General features: G+C 41.5%; 1 protein-coding gene across 1 annotated transcript in view; it reads left to right on the forward strand.

Moving 5' to 3' along the window:
- Positions 1-4472: 4472 nt before the first annotated feature.
- CRYL1 (crystallin lambda 1) overlaps positions 4473-14893 on the forward strand; it is a 59831-nt gene continuing 49410 nt past the window's right edge. The window contains exons 1-2 of the mRNA XM_082489162.1: positions 4473-4545; positions 7096-7203. Coding sequence (XP_082345288.1) covers positions 4514-4545; positions 7096-7203 — 140 coding nt within the window. The 5' untranslated portion in view covers positions 4473-4513. The remainder of the gene's footprint in view (positions 4546-7095; positions 7204-14893) is intronic.

A 14893-nucleotide genomic window follows, 5' to 3' on the forward strand; every position in this document is an offset into this window, starting at 1 on the left:
ATTCCAGTTAATGTTTCCTTACACAGAAACAATAAGTTAAATAAGCCTTTTTATCTATTGTAGCAGATTTAAAAATCAGTTTTATATTTGTGATCTCTGAGTCAATGTGCATAAACATACAAAAATTATGTTAAGAGACTTCAAGTTAAAAAATAAAGTTTCTAGAGCTATTCTTCATGCAATGATAAGTACAAGGATCAGAGTGTTTTCGGGGTTAGGTTCTTAAAGAGCTTTTTAAAGAGCTATTTCAGAGCAGTTCTAAGGCAGAAAATACTCAGTATAGTTCTGCTCTAAATATCCATTTACTATATAGTCTGCATTTAGTAAAGCAAGTAAATAAATCAATTTACGTACAATTTGAAAACAAACAAAATGAATGGAAGAACCTCATTATGAATAATACATATGTTATGAATAATGTATATGCTGTAGTTTGTGTTTAAAATACATTTGCAACAAGAAAATTATCTTGTTAACAGGTATTTTTACTATTAAAGGATATAATTCCATCTAGTTTTGCTGAATCATGTTTTTGTAATATCGATTTTACTACTGTTTAGTGTCCAATTCCTGCAGATAGGTTCTTTAAGAATCAGCATTTTAGCAACATCGGTAGCATTTGCATCAGACCATTTGCACTGTGAAAGACCAGCTAAATTAACTGCACAAACTACTAGTGATAATTAAAATTACAGTTTTAATTGTCGCATAATTTTAATATAATCACTGGTTATAATTACAGTATGCAAACCATTAGTTAGAAATCTACAGAATCGGAATGAAGTTATTAAAGCTATCGTTTTAAAGCATTATGTTTTCTGGACTGTTAGGATCATAGTAGCAATGTACCATAGTCCATTACAAAAGAAATGTACTTTCTGGGTGCTCTGGTGACCAAGTAATGTATTAAACCAATCTAATACATAACAAATGTGAACTATGCCTCTGTTTTCATCCCACGCCAAAAGCTCAGGCTAGGACACTGTATTTTAGAAGCATGCAATTCCTTTGTTTTCTGCAAGGGGGAATTCACATCCCCTTCATATTCCACCTCCCTGTGGCTCACAGTTAATGCTAGTTATTTCCCCTTGTTTATTCCATGACTTTTATACCGTCCTGCTCCTCCCCTGCAATAAACCCACCTCCTCTCCACAGCCAGTAGCTGTTTTCAGCTCCTCACGTGGGGCAGCAGAGGAGCATGCTCAATAGAGACTAAAACATGGAGTGACCAACTTTGCAGCTCCCCACACAAGTCAAGTCAAGTCTGCTCCTACTGCTGTTGGACTTGGAAGAAATAATATTGTCCTGGTAAGTGCATATTTGCTCCACTTGGGCCTCTCCTGCTGCCAGGACAAGCCCTACTTTTCATTCCCTAATGGAGCCCGGGGCCTTTCACCATACTGGTTATAGGTTTTTGATGTTTCTGGGCTCAGGGTACCTTCTGTCCTTCCCATGTGAGTTGCAGAAGAGGGAGAGAGTTGCTGTTCTTCATGGAAGCTGCAATTACTGGGTCTAAAAATTCTTATGCTATTACACAAAAATGAAACTTTGCTCTTTTTAAAAAAATCATATTTTCTTCCCTTGACTTACACTTATGAGAATTTAATTCTTAAGTTTTCCTTTCTTCTTGCAAACCTCTCTTCCTCTTCTTTTGATCTATTCAGTTTGGACTCTTCAGTGTGTCTGGTCACCACAAACAATGGGGAGTATGGCTGCTGTCATACCCTAATCAAATTACCAATGCAGAATTATGTGGGTTTTGTCACTAATATTTGGATGATAATAATATAGTTCAGATTTCATTGCCACAGACCTCTTGTTTTGTTCACCAACAGAACTGAAAGACCCTGTAATTGCTATTATCACAACTGTGATTAGCTCTTAACCCACTCCTGACCAGTTTAACTGAGCTTTTAATTCTGCTGAATCCATTTGTCTATCTGTAATGGATTTTCTCCCTAACAGTCTATTACCTAAGACAACCTAAGTTATAAATACACATCTCGGGAGGTTGAAGAATATTAAAATAACTTGATAAGTACTTCCAAATGGGAGTGATGGTGAACTTGTTCTGAAAACCATGTTTCCAAAGCTTTTCAAAAGGCTGAGAGAGCTGGGACTCTTTAGCCTGGAGAAGAGAATGCTGAGGGGAGACCTTATTATGGCATTCAAGTATCTAAAGGGTGGGTTGAAGGAGGATGAAGCCAGGCTCTTTTCAATGGTTCCCAGTGACAGGATGAGGGGTAATGGGCACAAGTTGGAACATAGGAAGTTCCGTTCAAATAGACGGAAACACTTCTTTATGGTGAGGGTGACAGAGCACTGGCACAGGCTGCCCAGGGAGGTTGTGGAGTCCTCTTCTCTGGAGATTTTCAAGACCCGCCTGGATGCAGTCCTGAGTAATGTGCTCTGGGCAATCCTGCTTTAGCAGGGGAGTTGGACTAGATGATCTCTAGAGGTCCCTTCCAACTCTGAAAACTCCGTGATTCCGTGAAAGCCAAAGAGACATCAGTTTTATGTTCTAGAAACTTGTTTGCTTTTCTTTGAAGTAAAAACTTGAGTACACAAAGTAAGTATACATCGATTACTTCAGTTACGCTTTGGCTAGACAAAGGTCTTTGTGTTAGTAACACGTGACAAATCGTGCCATTTTGAATTAGTGTTCAATGGAGCAAAATTGGTACTTGCTAAAATCATAAAGTGACACTTTCTATGCCAGTGTACGCAAGCTATGAGCAGCAGAACGGGCATGGCATTCTGCAGCCTTCTGTTCCGCTTCCTTCAATCATCCCGTGGCCCAGTTATAGCCCCTTTGCTCCACCTGCGTTTCCCAGCTACTGGCAGGTCTTAGGTTACATAGGTGGTGTTCAGGTTGGGAAGTCAAGGAGGTATTAGTTTGGTTTTCCACCTGCTATCCATTGAAAGGTCTTTGTGAAGCCTTTAAGAATTTATACTTTAGAGAGCTGTCTCCTTATTGAATGTGGTTGGAATAAGCAAATTGCTAGTGGGGGGGGATAGATATACAAAGTGATTATGGAAGTCTTTTATTTTCTTGGAAAGTAGAAGAAATGATAGCCAAACAAAGGTTCAAATGATAGCCAAAGGTTCGCTGAACTTTGTCAGTAACTATGAAACATTTATTCTGGGAACAAATGTATTAATTTTCAACTTAATTTTTTTCAGAAAGCCAGAAACACAAGAAAACTTGCAAGCATTTCTCACCTATATTAAGAGTACTGTAATATAATCCTTGAAAACAAGTAAGAATTTAAAATGTTAACTTTTGTTTCTTTTCAGGAATATCCAGCAAGATTACAGAGCAATATGCAGATGAGTAGGAACTACACAGAATTAGAAAAAATGAGTAATGCACCATGCCAACAGGAACAGGAGATATTGTAGAGCAGCTTAAAGATTATGTTGACATTGTAATGTCACAGTTTTGCACAATTTTTTTTAAAGTTTTTCTATGAAAACCAAGGACAGCAAAAATATATTTTTAATTCAGAATTCAAGAAGAAAGTATTTTTAAGAATAATAAGGCCTTGCTTAATGTGAAAAAAGTATGGAATTAGTTTCAAATTTGAACTTTACTTTGTAATTCATTTATGCCCTTGTCAAAAAATAGAGAGCAATGGCGTTTGATGTATTCTTGTACTGTCTCTGGTCAAAGCGTGATGGGGGTCTTTGGGTCCTCAAAGGCGGCTGTGAATCCTAAGGCCCAGACTCTCACAGTTTTATTGGGAGCTCACCTGAGAGTATCTGAACACCTTTGATTACGCAGCCACAAGGGTCTACCCTTTATAATGGTAGGGTAAAAAACCTTGGTCTATACCCAAACCTTGGCCTTGTCCCTCCCCAAGTGGGTATACCTGGCAGGCCTCTATCCAGTCAAAGTCTGACCACCTGCCCCTTGTCCCGCAGGTGACCACCCTCGTCCCACAGGTGACCACCCTTGCCTGCCTACCTCTTGGTGCAGCCTGAGGGTGAACACGCAGGGCCTGCCTTTCCACAGGGGCCAAAGCAGTGCCACCAGCACGTCGAGTTTGTGGGGAAGACTGTGCTGATCCTGTGAGAGGAGGTGTCATGGCCGTGCCCCCTGCCGCCTGTGGAGGTTGAGGAGGGGAAGGAGGCGAGCTGGGACTCGGCCCAGGTGAGAGCCGCCGGTAGGTGGGGGGGACGGGGAGACCTCTCCGTGTCGTGTGGGGGAGGGCACCGGGAGCCTATGGGCGAGAGGAACCCGCTGTCGCCCGGCCGGGGCCGGCCGCTCCCCGCGCCGCCTAGGGGCGGGCTCTCTCCCCGTCGGGGAAGCGAAGGCCGCGGGGCGGCTCGAGGAGCGGCCGCTGAGGGGCGCGGCGCGGAGCCAATCGGAGCGCTGCTAGCAGTATCCAATGGGGGCGGCCGTAACATGGCGGGAGCTGTGGGTGGGGGGCGGGCGCGCAGTGAGGCCGGGGCGGCACTGGCGGCGGTGACGGCTCTTCATCCCGCATCGCCCGGACCGGCGCCCGCAGGCATGGAGCCTTCGCAGGTTGCCATCATCGGCAGGTAAAGTTCCCTCTCAGGCGAATAGGTGCAGCGCCCCGGGGAGGAGGTGGCAGCCCAGCTCGGGCCCCGGGGGCTCTGGGAGCCCGGGGACGTGCGAAGGGTGTCGGGCGCTGTCCCGGCGAGGCCCGGCCTGCGGGGAGGTGGGTTTGCCGCCTCAGCCCTCCCTGCCCTTGCGGGCCTCGGCTGCCGTAGCGAGGTGCTAATTCGGGGCAGTCGGTGGGTTTCGGCGCGTGGGAGAGCCGGGCTGGGGCAGAGCTGACCGGGTGCGGGTTCCTGCTGCCGCTGGGGTTCGGGAGCCCGGCGGGCCAGGCTCCAGTTTGGCTCGTTAGAAAGAGTGTTTTAGTGCTGAAGTCCCTGACAGTTCTGTGCTACTTAAAAAAAAAAAAAAAAAAAAAATTAAAAAAAAAAAAAAATTACAGCCCGTAACAAACAGCAAACAAACATCTGCAGCATCTCTACTCGAAGTCAGTCATCCTTCAGGTCCGAAAGACTGCTGCCCTCTTCCATTGCGATGTTTTGTGTGAGCGCGAGAGGAGTGGGGAAGTCTGAGCACAGCGTTGAGATCCTGTTTGTCAACTATGTCAAGAAACTCCTAAGTTTCTCTTGGGCGCTCCTTCAGTAATACCTTTTTGCCGCAAGATACAGTGATGTTTCTGGCTTGTGTAGGAATACGTTGTTTCATCCTTCTCTTGAGCTAAAACTGAGGTTCTCTATTTGAACAGTAATCTGGTGGGGAGAGGAAAAACCTGCCCGAGAGTAACAGCCCCCTACCCACTGCTGTAACTCTGTGCTAAAAGCGTGGGCTGCAACGAACTTTATTGGTGAGACTGCTTGAGGTCTCAGCACACGTGTCTGGGCGCTGTCATGTGGTGGTGACAAAGCTGGCTCTTACCGGTGGCGCTCGGGGAGCTTTTATTCACCATAGGTGTACAAAGGGCCGGAGAGCTGGACTTATTTTGTATGGTCTGTAGTTCAAAAGAAAAACAACCCCCACAATCCTAAAAACCTGTATGGAAATAAAAGAAAAAAAAAAATTGATCAAACATTGATTTAAGGAATCTTCATTTAAAAGTGCCATTTGAAAGAGATGATGCTAATTTATGAAGATACTGGTAGCTATGCTTGTTTGTGTGATCCAAGTGCTTTTATTTTAGAAATATGTGTTACTCAGGAGGCTACAGTAGCTAACAAATCTTGACCCATACTTTAGCTTTTCTGTAAATGTGCATGTTCTGTAGCTTGCCTGAGAAATTCTGAGGTCTGGGCTTACTACAGTGAAGTTGTGTGTATGGTTTTTGTTTTAAATGGTAAGTTTTGAGTGAGAGCTTACTGCCGCTTAACAACACTAAATGCAAAGTTTAACTTTCTTTTTTCTTTTTTGGTCCCAGTTATTTCCACTGATCCCTGCTGTTTCCTGAAGCTTCCTGTTTTGTTCCTCTTTTTCATATTTAAACCAAAGGCTGAGCATGTTCCTGTTTACCTTTTCTCATCTGCCCTAGTGCTTTATCTCTGACTTTTACTCCCCTTTTAATCCTTTATTGATGCCCTAGTGGCCCTGCATTTTCCAGTTGCCAGAGATTGCTTGAGTTTAATACTGCAAATACAGTGGTCTTGGAAGTGACAGGAAATGCATGAAATTATAAGACCTGCCACTGTAACAGTCGTGGATATGGAGTTCTGCTCCTGTCTTTGTTAAAGATTTATTATTTTTTTTCTGATCTCAGGTTATTTAAGATTACTACCCTGTTCCTCAGTGCTTCTGTTTGAAGAGACTGATGCCCGCTATGAATCTAATTAAGTTAAAACCTGCGTTGCTTTAAGAGACATGATTAAATTGTCAGTTACTACAAGCTTCCTCTGGGCATTTCTCAGTAATTTGACTTCAACAAAAGATGTAGGCAGACTGTTCCTGCATGCCTTCAGCATCGTAGGGTGCTTCATCTAAAAATAAAGGTAGTGCTAGAAGTCAGTAGGTGGAAAAGCAATATCAAACACATAGTTACGATTTTTGGGGTTTTTCCTTTTCACATGCTCATGGTACTTCCTGAATTGTAGAGGACTTTAGTAGCTGGGCCTTTTCTGATAATCTCTGAAGCAAGATCCTGAACTCTTGGACCAATGGGCTGGTGTCTGTCTTTAGACTATGAACTGAACAGATCAGTTTTAAAAATAGTGGGGAAAAAAACCCACCTCTTTAATGTAATTCTATGCACCAATTCCAGGTTAAGATTGCAGCTGCGAGAACTGTTGATACTTGAGTGCAGTGTCCCAAAGTAGTGGTTCCTACCGTTTGGAATTTTGCTGTCCTTTTTCTGCTTCGTCTTTTTCTTGCTCATTATCTTTCTTCCAGCTCTTAGAGAAGCTGCTACACAGCTAACAAAGGATATTTCTCTGTTAGAGAGGGATTTGTTTCTTATCAGTATGTCACTGATCTTTTCATGAAATATTGAAGAGTCCAAGCTCTGTTTTCCTTCTTGTAATGCTTTTCAGACCCCCTTCCCCAAAAGAAATGCTGCTTTATTAATTGACTGATATTTATTTTCTTTTCAGTGGACTCATTGGTCGCAGCTGGGCCATGGTATTTGCTGCTGGAGGCTTAAAAGTGAAACTTTATGATATTGCACAACAACAGCTAACAAGTGCACTGGAAAACATTCGGTAGGTCACCTGACTTGAAATGACCAGGACTGTAATGAAACTGGGGTTTCTGTAATCATGAATGAACAGCCACATCTTACTATTTAAGGGAACATAGGTTTTAAGCTTGGAAGAAGGCTTTAACTTGGAAGTACAGGTCCTGTTAAGATCAGAACTGTGTTCCCAATGACACTTCTGAAGAGCACTTTAATTCTTAAGTAATGATTTAAGAGCTTAAGTTTAGATCCATATTCTTGAAACGATGTTTACCATGATATAGGTTAAGTTTAAAATACATGAACATAAGAGTTTTTGCATAAAAAGACAACAGAGACTTTCAGAATGGAAGTAGGTTAATATGGATTGCTGAGGAGCCCTACTGCAATTATTAGTATTTTATAACTAGAATTTTTTAAATTCTCAAACTAATATTTTTTGAGTCTTAAAGGAATGGATTGCGAGTTCCACTGATGATGCAACAACTGATCAGTTATAGTAGAGGCTGGGAAGCATCTTTAGAAAGAGCAAATTTGAGAGTGTGAACACACAAGAACAATCACACTGGTTTAGACCACCAATCCTCCAGCCCTTTACTGTGTTGCTTTGTGGCACTACGGCTAAAGACATGTGCTTTTGGTACATGACAGAGCTACAAGTTCAAGTCCTGCCTGTCTGCTCCCCTCCCCCAACCTTCAGTGCCTAGAAATTGTGTGTGTATTCAGTAACTCTAACTAGATTTCTTCCAAGTATTTCTCTAACCTTCCCTTGAACCTGTGTAAATCCTTTTGCAGCCTTCTTGCCAAAGGACTTTGTGTTCTGCAGGTTTATGGCTCACTGTGTGAAGAGCTGTTCCCTTTTTGTTTTCAACCTGGGTCCTCAGTTGCTCTGTTTGGCCCCTAGTTCTTATGTTAGAAGGGACAGTGGCTGGTTGGTTCTATTCACCCTCTTCTTGCTGGACCTGAAATAATAGCTTTTTATGTGGCTTTGAGAGACATTGCATTTATAGAGTGGTTCTGTGAACAATCTTAGGTTTCTGTATCAGCATTCTAAAGGACAGGTTGCTTCATGATCAGCATCAGCCTAAATGCATCAACCCCTCCCTTCGTGGTGCCTTGGAGTGAAATACATCAGCTGCTGTGTGTTAGCTGCTATGGGAAGTAAGCTGCACCTAGAAAAGGGTTGTGGTGTGTTGAGTCCTGACTGCCTTTTTGTAACAAGGCTTACACCAAGGAGAAGTGACTTCAGGAGCCCCTTGTAGGTCAGTTCAGTTGCTGGGGTTTAGAAGTTAAACGGTATGTGATATCCAGTGAGACTTGCTAGAAAAGGCTTAGTAACAAGAGAGGGGAAAATCTATCATCTCCTACAATTTTTTAATTTTTTTTTAATTTCACCAAACCTCTCTTTCCAGGTAGGTGTTAATCACACCAAACACCTCTATTGCTACACCTAGATGACAGAGACTTGTTTTTTGCAGAATTGCTGCCATAGTGGTAGCCCTGATGAGGTTCTGGATTATTGCGGAGGGGGAAGTTTTGCAGTCTACATTACTGAAGAGAGCACTCACCCTTAATTTTTTCTTTCTCTAATAGTGAAATGAAGCCTTTAGCCTTCTAAGGTTTTTGGCTTGGAAAAGTAAAGCACAAAATGTCTTGTGTAATAGAGTACAGTGCTATTTGGGTGTCTGTACTGTCATGTGCCTGCATGTGCTGCCCCATAGGAGTTCAAAGCAGGTTTTGCATTTGCATAAGGTGTTCTTAACTCAACTTATAATTAACTTGTGTATCTTGGCTGTTGTAACATCCTAGTTAAAAGCCTAGTTTCAGGACAACATACTGCTTGTGATTAGAGTACAAGCTATGCACTTTCCTTCAACCAGTATTTTACTGATTGTATCTATCAAAATATTGTCAAACTTGAACTTCTTTGCACCCATTTCATAGCACACAGCCTGCAGTAAATCCCTTTGAGTTACTGATACGATACTTGTGTAAGGGTTGGAGCTTGAGTAGGTAACGAGGGCTTGCAGGAGAGAGCAACTCGTAAAGCCAGCTGGTGGCTACTTCTCTGGACTTGCTGGGATTTGCTTTCCTTTTTCTTAGCAAATAGCTAGCACTTTTACAGAAGGTTTTAGTTTAGGGGTTTTGTGTTGTTTTGTTGTTATTGGTTTAGTTTTGAAAAGCATTTGTTCCGCTCTAGTCTGCAGTCCATGAACTTTTAGTGTATGGAGGTGCTCTACATATTAAGGAGAAATTGTAGTGTACGGACGACCATAGTTTACCTTTTATAAACAAAAGAAAAGTGAATCTTGTTCACTACTTAAATTGCACTTTACTTCTAAAAGGAGATGATACTCCTTTGATGACAAATTATACTTCTGTATTTATTAACTATTTTATGCGATGGACTTTTAGTACATTGACGTGTAACTTGACTTGTAACTTGTTGTTCTGAATTTATATAAGGGACATCTCAGGGTTCATTAACCTCATGAATTCAACTCTCACACTATAGTAGGGGCGACAGGGCTGTGTAGTCCTGCAAGAGAACTGGAATGAGTCTGGAATAAACCTACAATGATCATGAGAACCTGTGTGTATCTATGTGGGAAATCTGAAGTGTACTCTGTAAATTTATTCAAAACACTTGGTTATGGGTAAAAAATAAGATTAAAGTGTGGATTTTGGATCTACTGAAACAAGTGGAAATATGTATGGTGCTACCGCAATATCGGTAGATGAGATACGGGAAGACAAGGAGAGTGTATTTACTAAGGCCTAACACGGTGTGATGGATTTACTACCTATCTACCTGTTGACAGGCACATGGCAGGCAGTGCTCTGGCACGCAAAATGACTGCGCATTGGGTTGAACTGGGTGTACCAGTGGCATTATTAACCAGTGTCTGCTCTAATGGAACAACCTTTTGTTCTGCTGAAGAAACAAACTAATGAACAGCTTTATGCCACGCTTGACCTACTGAATGCATGCTGTAGTAACCTGTCTTGGACAATGTAGCTTTTCATATCCTTTCTTCTGAGTCAGTGGGATTCTGGTTTGAATGCAAGACTGATAAACTTTAAAATAATGAGAATTAGGAAAAAAAGTAGTACCCTATTCCTGAAAGTAATCCTAAAGCATATGGTGCAGTAATGCTTTAGTGCAGCCCCCCCAAAAAAACCTTTATGATCCTTGTGATATGTAAAACTTTTTTCAAATGGTTACTGTGCTACTGTTCTAAACACAACTATGCTGCTGGTAAAGATTGATTCATTACATTGGAAACACTGTATTTTTTTCCCCTGTGTAACTGGTTCATGTTTTATATAGAACAGTTTTCCTGCGTATAACGGACTATTGCAAGGGGAAAAAGTTTAGTTGACTCTGAAGAGAGCAAATTTGGATATTTGCACATGTGTTCTGTGATTTCTTTCTAGAAGTAGATGCTGATTAAATGTGGTATTTGCTTAGATACAAAACTGTGTCTCCTCCAGGACATGGGAGCAGGTAAACTTTTAATGTATAAAAACCAAACAGTTGTAGGCATAGAGGCTATAGCTAACTTAAGGAAAAAAGAACCCGTAGAAGATCTCAGGAAGTAGTCTGTGCTAAAATATAAAGACAAGATCATTATTTAAAACTACGTATTTCTATTCAACTGCACTAAACAGTAAATTTATACTAGAAGCTTTTTTCTATCTTCTGATCCTTCCTTTCTTCAGTTAGCCCAAGTTGAAAAATTTTCTGGATCAGGGTGAAGTGCTAGTTGTATCTAGGGATATGGGCACATAAAGATAATATTGCTACTTTTATTGCATAGATAGAAGTGAAATGCAATACTAATATCAAAACATATTTGGTTGGAAGGGAAGCAACTTTGACCCTCTCTTTACTAAATAATAGGGGCCCTTTCCCTTAAATTTAATTAATTAAAATGAAATAAATTATTAGTGAGTTTGGTTCTTCCTGAACTTTGCCTTCTGAAAACTGATACATGGTGCTAAGGTTGCCTAGTACTTTAAGCTCAAAAGCGAGGCTGTTCAGTGGGAACTACTTGTATGTCAGCTTTATCTGACTGTAGGTTGCTCTTCTGCATGGTTCAAAGACTGTGGGCCTTTAAAGAGTTGGAGCCAAGCAGCCTTGAGATCGGAATACCACACTTCCTCTCTTCATTAAGTATTAATTTAACCGTAAATTTTATTGGACTTAGTAAAGCACAGTATTGCACTAAGCAACCTTAACTTTTTCTGTGCTGTAGGAGCATAATTGCTGTGAAACCCGAACAAGATACAGGGCCTGGAAAAAAGTAGCATTTTGCTGCTCACCCTGGCCAAGTAGAGAGAAGTACTTTAAGAATTCTGTACTGTTGTGAATGGGGATCTGGAACTTGTAATGAAGTGCCCAATGTATGGCAGGTTGCAAGGCCAAGGTAGTAAATCATATCTATGACTTCGTTATAGCCAGAGTTTTGAAAGACTCTGCCCCCCTGTAACTCAAGCTCATTATCTTTCTCATTCCAGGAGGACACAAGTCTCTAGGAAAGACATTTGAAGGTGTATTACTTCTTGCTGTCTGGTGCCCTCTTATGCTTTGTTTGTATAAAAAGCACAACAGTTTCCTGGATTGGTTTTGTAGCATGAGGAGTACACTGATGGAGGCTTTGCTCTCTTTTCCTAGCTCATGGCCTGTTCCATGGCTGTGGTTAGAAACTTCTCCCAAGCTGGCTTCCTCTTCCAGTCTCTGGTCTGTATTGCTGTATTGTATTGACACTGTTTTTGTATCAAGGGCAAAATGCAGCTTGGCTTAGGTCTTCCTTCATAGTTTTATATATTTCCTTTGATGGGACACCTTCTAAGTACAGAATTCTTATCAAAATACATTTTGATCTTGAGTGCCTGACACCGTCACATCAAGCTTGTGCTAAATCATGGGCTCGATTCTACCTTTCAATTTTATCTTGACATACCTAATGAGTGAACTTAGCTCACTAGATGTGGAGACAGCACAATCTTCTAGCGGTAAGAAGTGACTTGTAATGAGTTGCAGACCTTGCTCAGCCTCAGCAATATTGGCGACTCTGCGTTTAACATGGAAAAACATGACTGTAACTGCATTTTCCTGTTACAAAATCTTTGCTCTTGTTGCAGCATCCAGTTTCTGTAATGCCAGTATAGACAACCTGAGAGTGCCACGGCTGGAAAACAGTTTGTGTGTGTGATAACTTTAGGAGATCTCAGGACTTTGATTGGATTTTGTGTGTCACCATGCTCTTATGCTCTGTCCAGGCTCCTCTGTAGTCCTTTGCTTTGTGCCTCTTCAAAACTGTGTTAAAGGGATATGTGCAACTGTCCCTCTTTAATAAACTGCCATTGGTATGGATGAAGTGCGTTTGACAATGCTGGATCTCTCTTGTCTTGACAGAAACATACGTGCTTCTGCGGTCTACCTTGCACTGCTCTTTCAAGGTGGTGTAATATGTAATAGCTTTTCTGTGGTGGTGTGCTGTTTGCTTACTTTTAGTCTGGGGGAAGCAGGAAGATGGAAAGTGGTTGCTCATGCTTTCCAATGACCAATTGCAACTCAATATTAGCAGCTTATTATTTGGCCATTTTGTGGACTTGGTCCATTATATCTTGGGCTAGATATGTGGGACCACTACTAGTGTGTTTGGTGGGGTTTTTTTTTGGTGCCGTGCTGACTACCCTCCCATTTATCAGACAGCACTAGATAGTAGTCTCGTGCCACGACTGGTCAATGGCCCGAGTCTTTGACAGCGATGGTTAGCTGAACTTTTAAAGAATAATATTGGTGTTGTCTTCTTTTCTTTCCTCCTTTCTCCTTGCTGCTTTGTGCAGTAAGTTTGTGATTCAGTGGTCTTTAATCTTGTGAGTATTTGCTTGTTGCAGCAGTGTGTGCTGAATGCTATGACTGCCCAATAATAGCTGTGGATAAAGGTGAGGCAGTGGGGTGTGAACAAGATGGGTTAAGTATTAGCATCACTTGCAAGGTCCTTCTCTAAAAACTTTTAGATTAGGATTTGTAACCATGAGCATCCCAGGTAGTTTACGTGATAAGGAGTGTTGTTATAGATTGGGTGCCTTATCTTGAAGCAAATACTGGCTCCATTTCCAGAGTAGTGTTGACATGGGCAGTCAGGTACAACAGTAAAATTCTGGGGGTAGACAAAGTGTGGGCTGGAAAAGGAAGAAGTATTTTCTTATGCATGTGAATTCTTTGTTTTTCAAAGACCTTACAGGTATGAGTCAAAGTCTTCAAACTGTGCACATAATACAATTGCAACGCAAAGTCCCGTGGTGTGTTCTGTGGACATGGCTGCAGTGACCTCAGTCTGTGGTCATCCTCAGGGGTGATCACCCTGAAGTCTAGGCTGCTTTGAATAAAAAGTCATCCAGTAGAGGTCAGTGGTGCACTGCTGTATGTTTGTGCCTTAATGCATGATAAATACCAGGGGAATACCTTTGCCACAAAAGTGTGGGCAATCTACTACCCCAAGGGAGTATAAAGAGAGTTTAGCATATAAAATTCATTTGTGGAAGAAACCAGCCAAAATTTCAGTAAATATATTGGTGAAGAGGGGTAAAAAAAAAAAAAAAGGCCAAAATTCAAGTACTGTGTAAATTTTATTTCCTATTCCATGTTTAAATAACTATACTAATTTAAATAAATGGCTGTCATGAAGATCGGTGATGTTAACAGGAAGACTTTTGTTTAGGAGGAAAAATCAGTCCAGCCTTAAGTTCTAAAGTCTGAAGACAGTGGTTTTGCAGGTTAATTAAGAAATGGTGTTCTTGGTGCACAGTGTAGTGTGTAATGGCTTATGACAGAGGAGCAGAAATGACAGGATGGTCATCACCAGCAGAGAAGGAAAGGTGTGGAACAGGAGATAGGTGCTGCAAACTTCTGTAAAAACTTGTGGAAGAAAAATAAAAGCCATATCTTTTAGTCTAAGCCATATCTTTTAGTCTGTCACTCTAGCCTTTTTGAATCACTCAGTTAGCAGTCATGGAGTGGAGTTTCAGAGGACCAGTGAGGATGACGCTAGTGTCATATTGCACAGAAAGTGAACAAGAACTTCGCCCTTTTCAAAGAAAGAAATAATTCTGTTGTGGTCTCTTCAAACTTAAATTTTGGTTTTGTTTTTTAAAAGCAATATGCAGCCTATGAGCAAGAGGAGGATGCTGGATTTAAGCAAGTAGACCTGGGAACTGAACTTTTGTTGAATGGTAGTTAAGACCTTTTGAATTAGGGAAACAGCCTCAAGTTGCGCCAGGGAGGTTTAGATTAGATATTAGGAAAAATTTCTTCACTGAAAGGATTGTCAAGCATTGGAACAGGCTGCACAGGGAAGTTGTTGAGTCGCTGTCCCTGGAGGTATTTAAGATGTGTAGATGTGGCACTTAGGGACATGGTTTAGTGGTGGAGTTGGCAGTGTTAGGTTTACAGTTGGACTCAATGATCTTAAAGGTCTTTTTCAACATAAATGATTCTATGATTTGTTCCTTACCATCTTGCCTCACAAGGTGTGAAGGAGTCAAAAGTTTAGATACTGTAGTTTAGGTGCACCTGTTTCTTTACAGATGAAGCACTGGCACCTTTAGTGTGCTGGAAACCTTAAGTATTGGAAGGACCTCTTGCCTAGTAAGCTGTGGTATACCCTGGCAGCTTGGAAAATGGAGTTGAAACTTCCCATTTC

Source organism: Vanellus vanellus (assembly GCF_965231255.1).
Source record: "Vanellus vanellus genome assembly, chromosome: 1".
NCBI classification, from domain to species: Eukaryota; Metazoa; Chordata; class Aves; order Charadriiformes; family Charadriidae; genus Vanellus; species Vanellus vanellus.